Source organism: Thunnus thynnus, chromosome 4 (genome assembly GCF_963924715.1).
Source record: "Thunnus thynnus chromosome 4, fThuThy2.1, whole genome shotgun sequence".
NCBI lineage: Eukaryota > Metazoa > Chordata > Actinopteri > Scombriformes > Scombridae > Thunnus > Thunnus thynnus.
The window spans coordinates 32,774,992-32,793,573 of NC_089520.1; the positions used below are offsets into that span (position 1 = coordinate 32,774,992).

At 40.7% G+C, this 18,582-nt stretch overlaps 1 protein-coding gene across 1 annotated transcript in view; it reads left to right on the forward strand.

Moving 5' to 3' along the window:
• The first annotated feature begins 4,196 nt into the window (after positions 1–4,196).
• Positions 4,197–18,582, forward strand: part of epha8 (eph receptor A8) — a 118,094-nt gene continuing 103,708 nt past the window's right edge. Inside the window, exon 1 of the mRNA XM_067588384.1 lies at positions 4,197–5,238. Within this exon, the coding sequence (XP_067444485.1) occupies positions 5,151–5,238 (88 nt within the window). The 5' untranslated portion in view covers positions 4,197–5,150. The remainder of the gene's footprint in view (positions 5,239–18,582) is intronic.

Genomic DNA, 18,582 nt, shown 5'->3' on the forward strand with positions numbered 1-18,582 from the left:
ACAAGCAAGTGCACATATATAACTGTATATTTTGTCCGTCCCCACTAAACATAAAACTAAATCTACGCGATTGGAAAATAAAGTGCCCTGCTACTATGTAACACTTAACAGTATATGTATAAAGTAAGTAAAGGAGTATATTCTTGGGGAAAAAAATGCTTTTCTGATAAAAGCAATTATTATGTTAATTGGTGATGATAACAGTTGTCAAGTAAAATTATAGCTTTCAGTGTCATTCTATGGATGGTTAGTTTATAGTTGAAATTAATTTACCTGAAATGAATTCACTTGCTTTGAAGTGACTCGATTACACTGAGGTGAAATGAACTGAGCCGAACTGATCAGAGAACTAAAGTGAGAGCGGCGACGGAGTCACTGACTGTGTTTTGAGCAGCTCTGTCACTACCGCGCTATATTTAGCCAACACACACCAACAAGCCCCACAACAGTAGGCACGCACTGACCCCCACCATCTGCTCGCTCTCTCTCTCTCTCACACACACACACACAAACACACATGCAGTCACGTATACGGTACAAGCACACATCTTAAGGTTTTAATGCCAACTGGTGCCCACAGACCCCCTAGGTGAACCCAGGTGGAGTTACTTAGATTCCTGTCACGAGGTGGTCTTACACACACACACACACACACACACACATACAGGGGGACTCCCCACTTTGTTGCTGCGGAGACAGTGGTTCGTAAATTTCCTCATTATGGAGGATGCATATACTCTAAGTATACAACAACAAGGTTTCTCAAAGACTTACTGTGAGAGCAGAGAGCTATGGGGAGCCATTTTAATGAGCTTGCCTGTGTGTGTGTGTGTGTGTGTGTGTGTGTGTAGGTTCAGTCTGTGTATATAATACCACATCTATCACGCATTTATATCCCTCACACTGCTTCAGTTATGGTAAAAGCACAAAATGACCCTACACTATTAGTATTATTCCTCTTTGTGTCCACATTTATATTCATATTCTGAGTCATATCCCCGCACTATTATTATTATAATACCTGTGCCTCAGAGCACTATTACTCACACACTCTCGGACGTTTTACTTTGAATGTGGAAATTTTCAACCGCCTCCCGTAGCCAGAAATGAGAGAAGACTTTACACCGCTGCCTAAACTGAGATGTCTCACTGATGTGTCTCTGCATAGAAAATCAATTACTGAAGATGTGAAAGGTGACTGAGACAGCAGCCAGGGAGATTTTCTGGGGATACACATCTATTTTCTGGTTCTATACAATGCAATAAAATGGATCATGTTTGGGTGCGAAAACACAGCAAATATTTTATGGTGAGCTGCTTCAGGCTGCACATCTTAATGGAAAGTCACTGTACATTAGTGGATGTTTTTTTTTTAAAATATTCTCCATGTTATGCTGGTAATAGAAAAAAAAAACATAGATTTACTTGTTCTGTGTTTGAACTCTTTTTGTCAGCCTGTCCCTTACAAAGTATCTTTTTCTTCTCTAACAAATCCCTCTGGTCATGCGTTTACATCAGAGACGCTGACAGAAATCAGTGTTTTTTTTTTTTTTTCTGGTAAAGATTGTGCTTTAAGGGTTCCAAGAGCGTTCTCTCCTCTGCTCTTGAAAGATTGGAGCGTCGGAGTGAAGATGACAGTGTTGTTGTCCTCACAGGCGTGCAGCCTATTAGACAGGCAGACTGACAGTGCAGCCTAGTGGTAAAGCAACGGAGCCTCACACATGAACACACACACACACACACACACACACTGCAGATCAGGGACAAAACAGCCACAGAGAATAACGACGTCTGCCTGAGTATGATGCGTATCCCTCTGCATCTGAGTGTGTTTGCGTCTTACTCGCTCCACCCTTTACTGAGACATTGCACGTAGGCACAAGGCTCCCCTATACATGCTGTGGAGGAACCATTATAAACTCACACAGAAACCTCTGTGTCTCCAGGCTTGAGGGGGGGTGGAGGAAGGAGTTTGGCAGGCGCGGCGCTGCCTGAATTTGGCCTGGACACTCATCACAACTAAATCTCCATCTCCTTCACTTGAACAGGCCAGCTGCATGTATGTTCACACTCAACATTCAGGGACATTCCTCACTTATAAACATTTTGCAGGACAAGTGTGACTCCTTTTTTCTTCCTGTTGTGCGTGCGATGTGCATCAAGCGGTCCCGCGACAGTGATGCTTCAACAGCAGCAGCAGCAGCAGTCTTGTTGTGATGGCAGCCGAGCGGCGACAGTGTTGTGCTGCCGTGTCCTGGGGCTTACAGGGCGTACAGTTCAGTTTGGAAACTCAGCATGGCAGCAGTGCTGGCAGACGTCTGAGCAGGGCGGTGACATACTCACCCTGTACACATTACAATAAAGTTACAACTCAAGAGAGCAGCTGGCCCCGGTAAACAGAGGGATGTTGGTAAATAGCTATAATCCATCATAAGGCAAAGAAAATACAGCATCACTGATAAAGCTTATTAAGGAAACCTTTAAAATGATCAAATATTGAATAGTATTTTAAAACCCAAGTAATAACATAACCTAAGAATTATTATTATTATTATTTTTTTTTTTTATTACATGTTAGTAGTAGTCAGTGTTACTGCAGTACTGTTATTGGTACAGTAGTAGTTGTAGTAGAAGTACAAACTACATTATTGTTATTAGTTCTATTAGTTCTCATAACAGTTAGTTCTATTATTATTAGCTATTTATATTATTATTATTATTATTATTATAAGTATAAATTTTGCACATGACACATTGTTAGTTTTATTAAATTAGTGTCAGTTGCAGTAGTAAACTAAATACAAATGACATTATAATAAATATTATTTGTTGTTGTACAAATTGTACCAATTACACATTATTATTATTATTATTATTATTATTAATTATTATTATTATTATTATGATATTGGTTATATAGTAGCAGTAGTAGTATAAGTGTCTTGTAGCTATTGTAGTAGTACAATTACAAGTACAAAAACACAATATTAGCTCAATATCAAACTCATTTATATTAGCAGTAGCAGTAGTATTAGTAGCAGTATTAATAACAGCAGCTGTAGTAGTAATTTTATATAATATCATTTTGTTTTTAATAAATACAGAATCAGTCTGATGCTAATTGATATGATGAACACTAAAACTGTATATTGTTGAGATTAAAAGTTCATTGTTGACTGAGCTGACAAAAGAATCTCACCTTGAGGTCCATTTAGCAGCTGTTCCAGAGCTTTTGATCATATTATATGATCTAAATCAAGAGAACAGAACAGGAACAGCTGCTAAATGGACTTTGAGGTGAGATTGTTTTGTCAACTATATTATTATTATTGCATCAGTTTAACATCAGTTAACATTAATGGAGTTACGTTTAGCTTTAGTGTCAGTGCGGTAAACCACAGTGTGTGTAATCATCGCTCACTCCAACACAGCTCAGGTCATTCTGAAGCGGTGTGTGTGTGTGTGTGTGTGTCTCGTGCTGCAGTGTGACCAGAGTGAAACATCTATTGATCAGGACAGGTGCTGTGATCTGAAACATTTGCAGAGTTCCTCACCATCACATGAATCAATACAAGATCACAAGCTTCGTTTACATGCATCCTAATATTCCACTAATAATTGGAAGAATAGCCCAATCAAAATAAAAATGCCTCATGTAACCACCTCGATCAGAAGAGACCGGACCGATCGGAAGGAATTCTCAGTCGGGTTGAGAGGGATGGTGTAAACCTTTGATGATACGTTCAATAGGAAAATATTAGTGCCTGATAATCATGTAAACACTTAATCTGATCGTTTGTCTCTGTCTCTGTTTACTCCACATGCCCGTCACATCACACATTAGGCGATGTGACGGTAGAGAGAGAGAGAGAGAGAGAGAGAGAGAGTGTGACAGAGTATGAAGTTAGCAGCTGTGAACGTAGCAGTACAGTGTGTGTACAGTTTAGGCTGTTTGTCAGTGAATAAATGCTACAACTCCTGAAGATCAAAGCCAAGTTCCCGTGTCCTGTTAGCGACAACAGGTTAGCCTAACCTGACCAGTTCACTTAAGGTGGACTAACTTAAAGTGGACCAGCTATTCTCATTGTAGTGACAATCTCAGCCGCTCCTAAACAGAGAGCGGAGAAATGTCTGGCTGCTGAGTCTCTCCTGAGTTTTACTCAACCTTCCCCCCCCACACCCCTCCAGCTCTCGGTTGTTGGGCTGACGGTGGCCGGTAGGAACATTTTGACATATCGCCCTGATGTATTCATCACTTTTGCACTTTTGCACAGCAGTTCTGATTAAATGCGTGATTGCATATAAACACCAGAATGTATTAAATCACATCCAATGTAAACAGTTGACCCGAAATCTTCAATCTGAATTTCAATCAAAATGAAAAAAAATGTTCATGTAACCACAGCTATAGTCCTTGAACACACACACACACACACACACACGTGTGGATTCACTCGGCTGCATCTGAACATAGATAATAGCTTTAAGAACGCAATACAGAAGATCGATAACCGATCATTGTCCTTGAGCCTTGAGACATGCTGCTGTTTTCAGTCCATCCCATCAGTCAGATATTTGCCACTGGGTAGGTGAGAGTGTGTGGGAGAAGCAAGCCAATGACAAATGAGGGTAAATAACAGGGAGAGGGGGAGAGAGGGATGCAGTGTGCCAGCTCATGACCCAGAGAGATAAACAGAAAGTGAGAGTTGGCCAGGCAGGTAGGACAGGAGGGTGTGGCAAAGAAAAGAGCATTTAGTGAGCAGCGCCGGCCGATCCTGCGCTCTAATTGGCTGCCGAGACTTTGACAGACGCGCTTGTCCCTCCCCCCCTCCGGCTGCCTGCTGAAAGTGTATGTATGTATGTGTGTGTGTGTGTGAAGGAGCCGGCAGACTGAAGCGAGCCACAGAGGCAGGCTCTAACTCCAACCCAATGAGCTCGCAGCCCTCACACTCACACACACTCTTCACACACACACACACTCTCTCCTCAGCCTCAGCGCCGGCTCTCGCTTCAACCCTGGGACACAGAAGAAGAAGAAGGAGAGAAGAGAGAGGCAGTGAGTGGCAGAGAGGGAGAGTGAGGGCGAGGGAGTAAGAGAGGAGAGAGGGAGAGAGGCAGAGGGAGACTGGCGGGGTGTGAGGGAGAACACCATGGCTTCAGATCCGGGGCTGGCTGCGATGCTGCTATGGACTATATCACTACAAGCTCTGGGCACCGCAGGAACTAACAGCAACGAAGGTAAGAGAGAGAGTGTGTGTGTGTGTGTGGATGTACAGACAGAGTTGAATAATGCATATTCTCTGACAGCGAGGATTAACTTCATACATGTGGAGCTCTCTGAAAACACATGAAACAGCAACGAGCCGACGTGACCCATGCGTGACACACACGGGTCAACAAATGTATACACACACACACTAACAGATAGTGTGTTTGCGTGTGGCATGACATCAAAGTTTGCTCTGCACAACAACTCAAGAAAATCCAGGTGATGCTCATGTGTGTGTGTGTGTGTGTGAACTCGTTTTGACATTGCTCATATTTGCCCGGTTTGCGTGTCAGTTGCAACAGCGCATGTGCTCGCTGTGGGGTTAGGCTGTGACGTGAAAGTGTGTGTGAGAGTGTGTGTGCTGTTTCCATCCTGATCTGAGGCAAACATCTTATGAATCAATCACACTTGTGTTTTTCCATTTGAGCTTCTTAAAGTGTGTGTGTGTGTGTGTGTGTGTCTTCTTGTCACACACACTCTGCTCCCTTAAGCCCTTGCTTGGGTTTGTTTACTTCCATTCTCCCGTCCTTCATCTTTCCACCACGAGACGGAAAACTGTTGTTGTCACTTGTTCAACTAATGCGACACACACACCCCACAAAGTCCCCCCGGCACCTCTTTTATATGTGTGTGTGTGTGATAGGGTCCCTGACATAGGTCTGGTCTCAAGAGGCTGAGTGACAGCAGCGATTCGACTGTTAGGGCCTTCATCGCCCCGGCGGCAACATTCAGCTTACCGCTGCAGGAAAAAAGGCAGCAGAAGAAGAGATAAAGCGGAAAAAAAAGAGATCAGTACCTTGGTTCAGGTGGGATCATCTCAGCAGTGGAGAGGTGAGGGCAGGCCACTTATCCTGTGTTAAGCTCTGTAAAGTCGGGACGGGACAGAGCAGGAAGCGAGGACTACCATGCAGTCAGACAGACAGACAGACAGACAGACCGTCTGTTCGGCCACATTTACAACCCGCCATTAAAATCTTGTGTTATTTATATGTCAGGTTTTTATTTCCTACCCCTCCCTGCTGCTCCTATTTAGAGCATTTACCATAATTTTGCAAATTGACTTCCAGGTCAAGTGTCTTCATCTTTCCTTCATTTATGCCTTCGCTGTTTGATTCAAATACATTCACTCTCTCCCGTGATGACTGCTGCCCTTTACTGATTAGCGATTCAGTGCGATTAGACGCACATTATTTCCCCCCCCCCGTTACCTATACAGAACCTATCTGACAGTCAGCATTCAGGTGGAAGTGAAATGGAAAACAAAGAGTTCCTGATGAAAAGTCTGTTTTTCTGTCCATCATTTGTCTCAATGTGTTTTCACAGTTAAACCGCCGTGTTACTGATCAATCGCTCTCGATTTATAAGTTAAACACGAACAGCTAATAAAAATTAGATCACCACAAAAAATATGCCTCCTATGCAAAAAACTTTTTTAATAAATATAATCTAGTTTATTATTTTGTTTGTATATCATACATAGATAGATCATATGTAGGTCTTATATATTAAATCTAGACTGTGAGGCGCATTTGGAAATTAAATGATTCACTTTGTATTAAGAAAATAGACTGAAGCTGGTGGTATTTTCCACCAATATTTATTCACTTTTTTTTTAAAATGAATTTAGACATTTAGGCATTTTTTCCTTTATTTGATAGTTGACAGTATGAAGGGAAAAGAGGGATACAACACTCAACAAAGGGTCCCGGCTGGGATCAAAGTGGGGACACAGCGATCCAAGACATCACTGGGATTTTAAATTTGGTTTCCTAAAAATGAAGAAAATTCAGTGTTTCAAGGTTGTGAATCCTCCTTAAACAGAAATAAGACCATCATATGACACTAAAACTTAATTTTGTTGAAAACATTTTACTTCTAACGAGATAATTAATTTGAACCTTTACAGAATATATTCACAAATAATTTAGTGGGAACCATTTAAATTGTCTGATTGGAGTCTTTTCAGTTTGAGGGCTTGAAGTATATAATTATGGCTCATAAACACAGTGGTGGAAAATTGTGAGTAGAAATATTAAATGGTCTTCTAGGCCTCCTCTAAAAACTTGTATTTGTTGTTATGAGATGAAAACGGAGGCATCCAGTGGTGGAGGACTTTCCTATGGTGGCTTCCAACATGGTGAACTTGAAAACATGATGATGAAGTGGATCCTATTTCAAAGTTTCAATCGATGTGTACGAATCCATTCGATCCAATTGATTTCTATTCACACCACTTCACCTTAAAAGACGTCTCTGTCCATGAATAAAGTCACCAGAGTTGTGAATATAACGTTCCTTAAGATTAGATTGAGCTCTTAGCCCGCACTCAAATTAATATAACTAAACACAAGAAAAACAAATCAATTTTTCAAGGTCCTGCAAAATAGTAACCACTGCTTTCATTCTATTTTGTAAAGTGATTATGGGCAAAATTGTAATTAAGCCCAAATAAATAGCTCATCTCTAAACGCTAACAGATTTCTTTTTTTTTTTCTTCTTCTTTTGTCGGGTGTCCCATTGCACTCTTAAGTGATAGTACAGAAAATTAATTTCTCTTCTTCGCTTTGGTTTGGCTGCAGTCCGACTCGAGGGCAATTACAAATATTACATGTACGAGGAAAAGAAAACCTTTAGAATGAATTAACAGCTGGAAATTAAATTGGTGGAGGAGCAGGTAACACTCACTCAGCCCTGCAGAACTCGGCTCGACAACACACACACACACACACACACACACACACACACACACACACACTCATACACGCAACGCTCAAGAGCACGGACACAAGAAAGACGCTGTGAATGATTTTTAGATGTAAAGTGAAAATGTGACATGGCCATGACCAGCCATTTTGTTATTGTCCATTGTTCATGTTTCTAGTCATATTCATCTTGTGTAGATACATATAAATGAGGAGGAGAGTTTTATAAGACTGGTGCTTCCAAACGCTCCACTACTCACTGACACAATGAGGTTTTTTTATTGTATATGTAAGTCGAGCTGCTTCACATCATAACTCTAGTGTCCTTCAAACCCTGTCATTTATTTGTGTTTGGAGCGCTGTGTGTGTGTGTGTGTGTGTGTGTACATATATGTGTGTGTATGATTGGTAAGAGGGCGTCAGAGCTGGAGGAGCGAGACAAAAGGAAAGCCAGCCTTAATATTTTGACATCTCATAATGTTTTTGCATATGTCTTAAATATTAGACACACTGTGCACGAGAGACACGGTAATTATTACACAATCATATTGCTGCTGCTTTCTATCCAGAAACAATAAATACAGAGAAGAGAATGATCTAGAATCAGTGACAGACCAGCAGGGATTTAGTGGAGGAAGGTAAAGCCTCCACCGCTTAGCTTACCCACATATTTCATTTGCAGGGACGGAGCGTAGCACCTTATAAAGTGATGTAAATCTGAACGTTCTCTATGTGAATTCATAACAGAAATTGTGGGAAGATTTGTAGTCTCAGAGGTAAGGTCAAGAGTATTTAAAAGCACTTTTGTTTTTTTTGTTTTTTAAATGTTTTTATAAAGTGAAAAAAGAGCAAATTGCAGTAAAAAGGTGCTCTAAGATGCATACAGTCACTGTCCTGTGAAAACCATGTATCTCCAAAACATTAACTTTTCATAAGTGAAAAACAGGTTTTTATTTTCAGCTTTGTGATGCACATTTTTTCAAATAATCCAATGAGTTTTAAATTATTATTTTGGTAGTGTTATAATTTTCTCAATCCTTAAAGTAACACACAATTCTTCTGTTTATGTGAAAAATTCAAAATTACCAAATCAGGAGGTACATGGTTGTCATTGGACGGCAAAAATACCTTGAAAATGCAATGTCGGTAAAACTGTGATCTCGCTGGCAACCTTTTTCACACATCATCCATCTGACTCTTTTCCCATTTTTCCTCATACTCCACTGCAGTGGTTCTCAAACTTTTTATAAGATTTATCACCTCGGAAAACATTTGGCTCTCCAAGTACCACCATCATGACCAACAGCGGTGTAGGCCCAGTTCAGCTGCACACAGTTCACACAGGAGGTAAATTTATTCCTAATAAGAATATTATTTATTGTTGACTGTTGTCAGCCACAACCACGCTGTACACAGGGGTAGCACTAAAACTGGCACTGAAAGTCTTCCACACAACTCCCATACAACGCAAGGGCAGCCCTTCACACACACACACACACACACACACACACACACACACACACACACACACACAGCAAGTGAGAACATTAAGAATAACAGCTGCATACCAACAACCTGCTCAGGGATGATGATGATGATGATGATGATGATGATGGAAGTCAGTCAGAGCTGATATTATGTTAAATGCTGCACAATAATCATGATTTTTGTATTAATTTGAATGGCCAACAACATTCTACACCAGTTTTAGAATATTTTACACCACAACAGACAGCAAACTTGAACAGCAACATGCTGTATGTCAAAGCAGCATAGTACCATATTCAGATATAGACAGTTCACAGACAGAATGCAGGTTTATTCCTAATCAGAAGATGATTTATTGTTGAATGAGCCACAGCCACGCTATACGGGTAGCAATAGAATGAGGCGCTTTATAACACACACTCACACACACACACACACACACACACACACACACAGCAACTGAAAACATTAACTCTGAACAGGCCATAGACAGTGCTTTACAAACAGGCTTTCATTGAAGACCTCCTGCTCTCTCACTCTTGTATTCTGGGGTCTGCCGGCAGGGAGTTGACTGTGTTCTGGCAGGGTAAGGGTTTTTGCTGTTTAGCTTTGGGGCCATTATTGGAGAAATCAGAGATTCTTTTTTAAAACATGGTGAAGTGCAGTATTGATACCTAACCCACCATTACCGGTCACTGATATCCACGATCCTTTGCGCCTAGCTAAGAGCTCTGCATTTGTGCATCAGATACACTTAAAATACAGTCAATGTCCTAAATGAAATCAAATCTCATAAAAAAAAATAACAAAGGGTTGATTTCAACCATTTAACAAACAACCATGTTTTATAGACTGCTTTTGCTAAAATGTTTTAAAATTTTTAGGTGAAATACAAATATTGTTAAAAGTTGGCCAGCATGTTGGTGACTATTGACAACGTACATAAGCCTAAATAGAAAGGTGCGCCTGTGAATACAGTCTGTCTGGGTTAGTGGAGGTTGGCTTCAGTCTCAGGTTTAGCTCAGCATCCATCCTGCTTCTGTATTTCTTTTTAATGACGGCAAGTGAAGAGAAGTCTGTCTCGCACAGATATGTGGTCACAAAAGGAAGGAGAAAGCGCACGGCCTTGTCAAAAAGCACAGGGTATTTGCTGTGTTGCTATATCCAAAAGTCCAACAACGACTGACTTCTGAAAGCATACTTCAATGTTTTGTTGCAAGACAGTTCTTTGGGTAGTCCTTGGGTATTTCAAAGGTTTCGATGCTGAACGGATTTCTCATCCAGTTGTTCGCTTTGCCCATCGCTGTGAAATATTCATGGAACTGTTGTCTGAGCGAGATGAGGTGCGCAACGATGTTGTCCCCACAACATTAAGGGTCAGGTCATTGTCAGACACAAAACTGTCCAAAGTGGGGAAAGCTGAAATATCATCCGTCTTGACTTTGATTTCGAACAACTCCATCTTTTTCAGCTCTGCGTTGATTTTGTGCTGTACATCAAAAAAAAATGACGGAGAGTCCCTGTAATCCCAAATTCAATTCATTTAAAGAGGAAAAAATGTCCAACAAGTATGCCAGTTGACTGTGCCACACAGTATCTTCAAAAACTTCTGATGAGGGGAAGCTCTTCTCCTGTAAGAACATTTGGACTTCTGTGTGCAATTTGAAAAGCCTCAAAGCACCTTCCCTCTTGATAGCCACCTTACCTCCATATGAAGCATGAGCTGCTACTCTGCTGCGGTGACTTATCATAGCCTTGACACCATCTGTGCAGACTCCAACATACTTTTTTCTCTTGGACATACGCTGTATTTATGGTCTGCAGAAATTGACAGAATAGAAAGTCCTCCTGAGCTGCACCATCATGCTCATTTCTGATGTAAACAAGCAAATTGGCCAAATCTGCAACATCAGTCGTCTAGTCTAGCTGGATGGAATAATAGCGACTACTTTTAATGCACTCAGTCAGTTTATGTTCAACGTCATCTGCCATGGCTCCTATTCTCTGCGATACAGTGTTGTTTGAAAGTGGCACCAAGATGAACTGTTTGGCAGCCTTCTCCCCACACATGATGTGTGTCATCTCTTTGGCTAATGGTAGACACATACTACACACTGTGGCATGGGCTCTTCCTCCTTCCTGCTCCAGCTGATTTCAAATTTGACGTAACTTGAATCATATTTCCTTACTGTTTTGTGCCGTTTGCCACTAGCAGGTGCTGTGGAGACTTCACTGGTGCTGCTGAAGTAGCCACTAGCACTTGTGCTCGGTTCACTGTCGTCCACTTCAGTTTCTGCAGGGCTTCTCGAAATACTCTCCTACTGATCCGCACCATTCTTACTAATAGTTCCTGTTTAGAGCCACGATTGCAGTGTTTTTGAACCATTTGTCATTTTAGCTACCTCCGCTTACTATCTTGCCATCACAGGTTAGCTTGTAGCTAATCATGGATGTTTGCGTGTGCTACTACCCGACTACGTAGCAGGCTGATATCGAAACAAAAATATTACATGAGGGGCAAAAGTTATTTTAAGTCCCATTACAATGTTCTCATGGTTAAGGTATTTTCATTTGTAGTAGTATTTTGATAGTATTATATGTTTTTAAATTAATTTTATTTCATTTTTAAAAAATATTTCAGAGATTCTTCCATGTACCACTAGAGGGAGCATGCGTACCATAGTTTGAGAACCAGTGGTCTACTGTAAAATAAAGTCTAAAATATGTAAAAAAAAAAAAAAAAAATAGTTATATTTCAAATTATAAAAAGAATTACATTGTAATTATAATTGTGGTTTATTATGTTAAGTAAATTGGGAGGTTGGGACGGATCACCAACATATTTAACCTCCTACTTAAATATGGAGTCTGATATGTGTAAATTTTTTAATTACTATAACTGGTAATATGGAGACCCAAGGCATTCAAAATTGAATAAATAAATGATAAACAATAGATTATGAAATAAATAACCATATGAATAAATACAGACAATATACAGTATATAATATTTATATACCATTAAACTGTGAAATAATCCAATATTTTATTTTGAACACAGCTCATTATTATGAGATTTTATGAAATGTTATTGCAGGTCATTTTTCCAAAATTGTATTTAGGTTATTTCACAATGTCATGGTTAGACTATATATACTGTATACACTGTATATTTATTGGCATTACTTATTCATATTATCATTTATTTTGTAATGTTCCATTTATTTTATTTTGAACACATTGGGTCTCCATAGACTGTAGTGTTTTCCTGCTACAATCTCACATTCCAGATTTTGCTTTAGATGCTTTTCTGCACTGACAATAAAGACTGAATCACACACTCCTCCTAGAACAGAACAGTTCCTCCTGTTACATCTGAGGAAGAGGTACGAACTCAGAACATGACCACTGTGATAAAAGTCCTTTAAACTAGGGGCTATTTGGTGTTTTCAAGAGAAAACTTTTGTCAGGACATGCTGAATCTGTGTAATTTTGAGGGATGAAAATTGCAAAATTTAACTTACTGGTACAAAATACTGGTCATTAGTGTTTGAATCTGCCTCAAACATACAGGGAGCAGGAAATGAAGACCAACCTTGTTGTATCCAGCAGCTCCCACATTTGTTGTGACCATGTACTCAGTCATTTGCTGTATAGAGGTGGTGGTTTCCCTGAGCAGCCCCTCCTGTCTGTGGGCACTGTCCCTGATTCAACTCCTGCACACAGTTTCACACTGTCGCATTCCCAGCGAGGATAGAGAGCGTTCCTTCAGGTTGTTGTTAGTACTGAAGAACATGAAAAGACCCATGCAGAGAGCAGGAATTGCTGCTAATGAGCAAACTGTAGGTGGATGATTATTACCACATACCTCTGCTGCAGGAGGACCAAGAGCAGGGAACAATGATTAGCAACAAAGACTTTTTTAGGGCATGATTTTAAGATTTGAACACGTAATTTAGAAGCAACAAAATCTCAGGGAAAACAGGAAATGAAGAGAGAAAAGTTGAAAGAAGTCAGACTACTGGGAGCTGCAGTTTTTTTCTCTTTGTACAATAAAAGGCAAAGACAAATTTTAGCTTGTAAGAAAATCAAAAAAAAAAAAAAAAAAAAAAGAAGAAGATTTTGATCACTGCTACAGTCGGCTCGGATGTTGCTGTTTGTATTGATCTCTCCTCGATCAATAGTGTACCTGCCGCATATTTAGTAACACATAGAATAAAATAACACCAGAGTTTTCATAATTAATAGCTTGGAGGGAAAACCTTTATACCACATATTACTGAGAAAAATATTTATTGTGCTTAGCGCTTAGGTTATTTGAGTGTGTTGTCCTTTTCTGTGTCTACACCTCAGTATCTTGCTCAAGGACACTCCAGTACGCTTGCTGATGAGACTCGTCGCTGAAAAGAAAGATGTTTTCCTCCATATTTCAGCTCCTAACACCTATTATCGACTCACGGAGCGGCCTGTTTCCACCTCCTCACCGCACAGAGCGGCCAAACTATACCCCAAAGTCTCACGCATCAAAAATAGATCACCACCCTCATCAATCAGTCTGTCAGTTTGTGTCTCTCACACATACTCTTGCTTCTTTTGTTTGTGTTGCTCAATAAGTTACAGCTGTCAGTTCGGTCAATAATAGATAGAAGACAATTAGGAGATATGGTGGGCTCTAGGAGAAGTCTGGGAGGGGTTGTGTTCCACGCTAACAGAGCGCTGTATTAATAAGTCATGACTTCACCATGAAACTATCGAAGGATCTTTTAAATGAGAGGTTTATTAATTACGCTTTAACAGCAAAGGACTGTGATTTACTCCTGTGTATCACTTTAAAAACAATATAATTTCTCAAAAGTAATGTCATTATGTGCTGAAACTGTGTTTTTACCTGTCTCACTTTTAGCTTGATAATAACAGTTTCCAGTGTCATCCTGTGGGGACTAAGCCAATATGTGCAGCGTTGTGGGGGCGCATTAAAAAACCAGAGATGGCGTGAACCTTTCCCTCTCTCCGTCTGCTGGTTTGTCTTAACACAGGTTGCTGTCGGGCAGCTGGCTGCTCCCCCTTTTCTCCCCAAGGCACCGGTCTTTATTGAGACATCAGCCTTGTTAGCCAGCTGTCCACAGGAATATAGAAACTACCAGATCAATACAGTCGAGTCTGTCAGTCCTCCTGAGCTGTGGCCAGGAGCAGGCCAGGCCTCAGAAAGCAGCGGCCTCTCTTGAGCCCTTTCTGCCCATTAGCGGGACCTGATGCTGGGCTGGCCAGAGTTCAGCAGCCCCTTATGCCGGCTTGGCTACGCTCAGTGATTGCAGTTGTATTGTTGGGTAATTTATGTTTCTCTGCTCTGCTAGCATGTGGAGTAGAAGATCCCTCACTGGGATGGCTGAGGATAAAGCAAAGGAGTGAGAGACAGAGAGAGAAGGTTGCAGGCGACGCTTTACAGCTCTGTAATGGGCTGGTGTTGTGGTTGTGTTAGCACATCCCTCCTGGAGAGAGATCTCTATGATGTTCCCTTCATGGGGACTGATAAATGACAGAGAGCTGGCTCTGCAGCAACACCCTCCTCTCCTCAGTCATAGACAGACAGAGGAGCACAGCGTGTGTTAGAAACAAAAGAGCGGCTGTGTGATAGAGGGATATACAGGCAAAAGAGAGAGAAAGACTGAAGGAGAGAAACAAGAAGAGTGTGAGACGGTCACGGAGAGAGAACAAAGTGAGATGAGGAGAGGGAAAGAAGGGGGAGGCTGCTGTCTTAAATGCGTCTCTTCAAGTTCCATCGGCGGGTGTCTTTATCAACACCAGCGGAGAGCGCCTAGCTGATAATTTGCTGCTCTCAATTCCCTTCAATCCATTAAAGGATTTAAATGTTCATTAAGTTTAATAGAAGCCCAGCGAAGGTCTAATATGCTCTGATAAACGTCGACAAACCTGCCAACCTGTTCCAATTGCTGCGGCAACAAAGAGCCATCCAACTAATAAGGTCAAACTCAAAGTTTGTGCTCAGCTCACTTTGTGAAGAGTGTTTCCTCTGAGTCACATGCACTCAAACAGCAACAAGCTGAGAGTCCAGACTAGATGACAAAATAATTTGTCATTGCTCATTTTCCAATCTGCTACCTCTATGGTTGAGATTCAGTTAAGTTGAAGCAACTAAAAGTACTTGTTAAAGGTATAGAAAAACTGTGATCATGCTTAAAAGAAAGCAGTGTTGACTGTTGATAGGATCTGAACGTTAGTGTCTCAGATCTCCTGTACAGCCTGGCCACTGCACTGGCAACAACACACAGCACCACTTTTGCAGAACTTTTAACATGTGTGGAAACATTTCCTGCACTTTTTACAAGTTTAAAAGAGGGAAGGGGGGGATTCCTTGCTATTTCTATTTCCCACAAGACTATTAGGGCCTTACTATAGATAAACTACCTAAGGTTTAGCTGTAAAAAGTATCCTCTAACCTCTGCTGAGAGGTGTCTTTAAATATTTAAACCCAATAAAACGCACCCTTGCTCAATTTCAGTTTAATTCAGCTTTTGTTGCTACAGCCTTACTTGGCCTGGTATGACTAGTAACTTATGGTGGCTAATGTTAGCTCACGTTAGCAAACTTTAGCTAGATTTTATTATGTAACTGTCATTACTGAATATTTGCTTACTTTATTTAACACAACTTTAACTAAAACATTTTAACCAGATGTAAACACATCCTTCAGTCACCAGCAGACAGGCGTCTTTGTTTCCTGCTTGTGACTCACTCAAGACAATCTTGGGAAATTAAGGTAAAGTCACTGTGCCGTTATCTTGTAGTTATCAGCTGTGGCCACAGTTGCTGCTGTTCAGCAAAAGTTACAGTCTTGCTGCCAAAGATTGTGTCATCTATTGGCGATTACATAAAAGAAAAGCCTATAATATGTGATTCCTAACAGTTTATTTGTAATATTTGTGAACTTGTAAATGTAAAGTAGTAAATGAAAGCATAAGGGTTTATGCTCAATCAGAACTAGTTTGTATGATTAGTTGTCTGAGCGCGCCAGAAATAAAACGTGTTTATGCTTTCAATAGGGACAATGTAGACCACCCAGGGGTACATGGTGCACATTTTCTGACAGTCTCACAGTGTTGCACTCAGTAGTTGTTCACATGAAAAGTGGCATAAATTGAATTAAACTAAAATAGAAAAAAAGACAGCTACAGAGAGAAGTTCAAACCCCTGCTCCTCTCTCACCTCTGCAGTGTTGGATGTGAATGTCGGATTGTCAGTTTTGGAGAGTAACAGAAATGGCTGGAACTCCTGACTATTCAGCCTGAAATCTATGAAAATGGTTTTGCTCCTCCACTGTTACTGTATCAAAGTCATTTGCTCTCCAGGCCTGACCACTTCTCCCCAACACCTTCCCTTAGAGATTTTGTGGCCATATAACCATGAAATGCTACTTCTGCCTTTGCTTCTGAGAGACAACAGTCAAAAGAGGTCCCTCTCAGGTAAACCTAAACATGGGTTGTTTTAGGTACTCGAACAAAAGCCTGATGCTGTCATTTTTCTGGTGAGGACAGTCTTGAATTCATAAGGCGCACAGCAGGAGAGATTTGCAATCTGATTGTGACACGTAAGCTAGATGCTCAGGTGAGTCCCAAACAGACTGTGATGCAGGCTGATGGATCTCTCCTGTTTCCATAAGGAAATAATGTGTTTTACACCCAGTGATCTGTCCATATATCACAGGCCTGATGTAATTAATATGTGGACGGCGGTGGGGGGAAGCACATAACTCATCTCTCATCTGATGAAAATCCAAAATGCACACACAACACAAACAGATGTACGCACACACACTCCATCTAACCAAGTTATCTATGTGAGGATGATATTAATGCCTGGAATATGTGAGGCATTAGTCTAAAGGGAACGGAAGCGTTTATAATGTCTAACTTATACACACAGATAGGGAGAAAGAAAAAGGGAGGAGAAGGTGAATAAATCAAATGGAGGGTATTTTGGCAAAAGGTTTGTAAAAGTCTGTTTCAATGTCTTGCATCAGTGCCTAGCCTGTGAGTTACCTCCTACTGAACCACAGCATTTAGTGTAAAAAAAAAAAAAAAAAGAAAGAAAGAGTGTTAAAAACACCCTCTCCTTGTTTGGAGGACAGGACTCCGTGTGGTAAATGAAGCCTAAAAACTACCTTTGCCTGTCCTGACCTCTTGACTCTTACAGTGTACCATCACTGTTTTACAGCAAATTCATCATTACTCCGAGACACATCCAGAGCACAGGACAAGATGTTACGAGTATGTCTAGATCCTTTATTTATAAAAAAAAGTCTTACAGTCAAAATAATTCACAAAGGTTGCCTGCTAAAGAGGGAGAAACTGTAATTTAGCATTTACAGCACAATCTCCCAGACTGCCATGCCATTGTGCCACCTGCAAGTAATTTATTTTATTACCACTTGTAAAAATGTGTTTTATTTCCCTTCTTTATCTATTCTCTTTTAGCACAGCCAGCTCTGTGTTTTATCACAGTGTGAATGGCTAACACGACTAATCAGGGCAGTCATACGTATGTGAGGAAGGTCTTATAAAAATACAGAGAGCAAACTTGATAGAAGAAGATAAATCATTTCAAGGTTGATTCTGGGAAGTTGCCAGAAAAGCTGAGAAAAAAAAAAACAGCTCACTGAATTAAATAATTATCATTTAAACTGCAAGAGTCAAACCTGAAAAGAAAAAGAAGACTAAACTTGTAGACAACCCTTCCGGTGATGTTTAATGGAACGATCCAGTAGCGTCTAACCCACAAAAAGAGCCAAAGCAGGGAGTCCAAATATTCCTTTTTTCTCTCTCTCTCTGTACTGTCATCTTCTGTCTTTTATACTCGGCCCTTTTAAATGCATGAAGCTAAATTCATTCATCTACTCACACTCATACTGGATTAACAACAAAGCTTGTGTATCCCTGCGAGGCCTCGGAGCTGAGACAGTGTTGGTGACGCCGGAGCAACAGCTTTCGGTTGTGATGACAGAGGAGGAAAAAGCTCGAGTTAGCTCTGCAATGCAACTTTCTCCACTCTGACACGTCATCCTTCAGGGAAAACAAACACGTTAATACAGCAGCATGTCATCACATC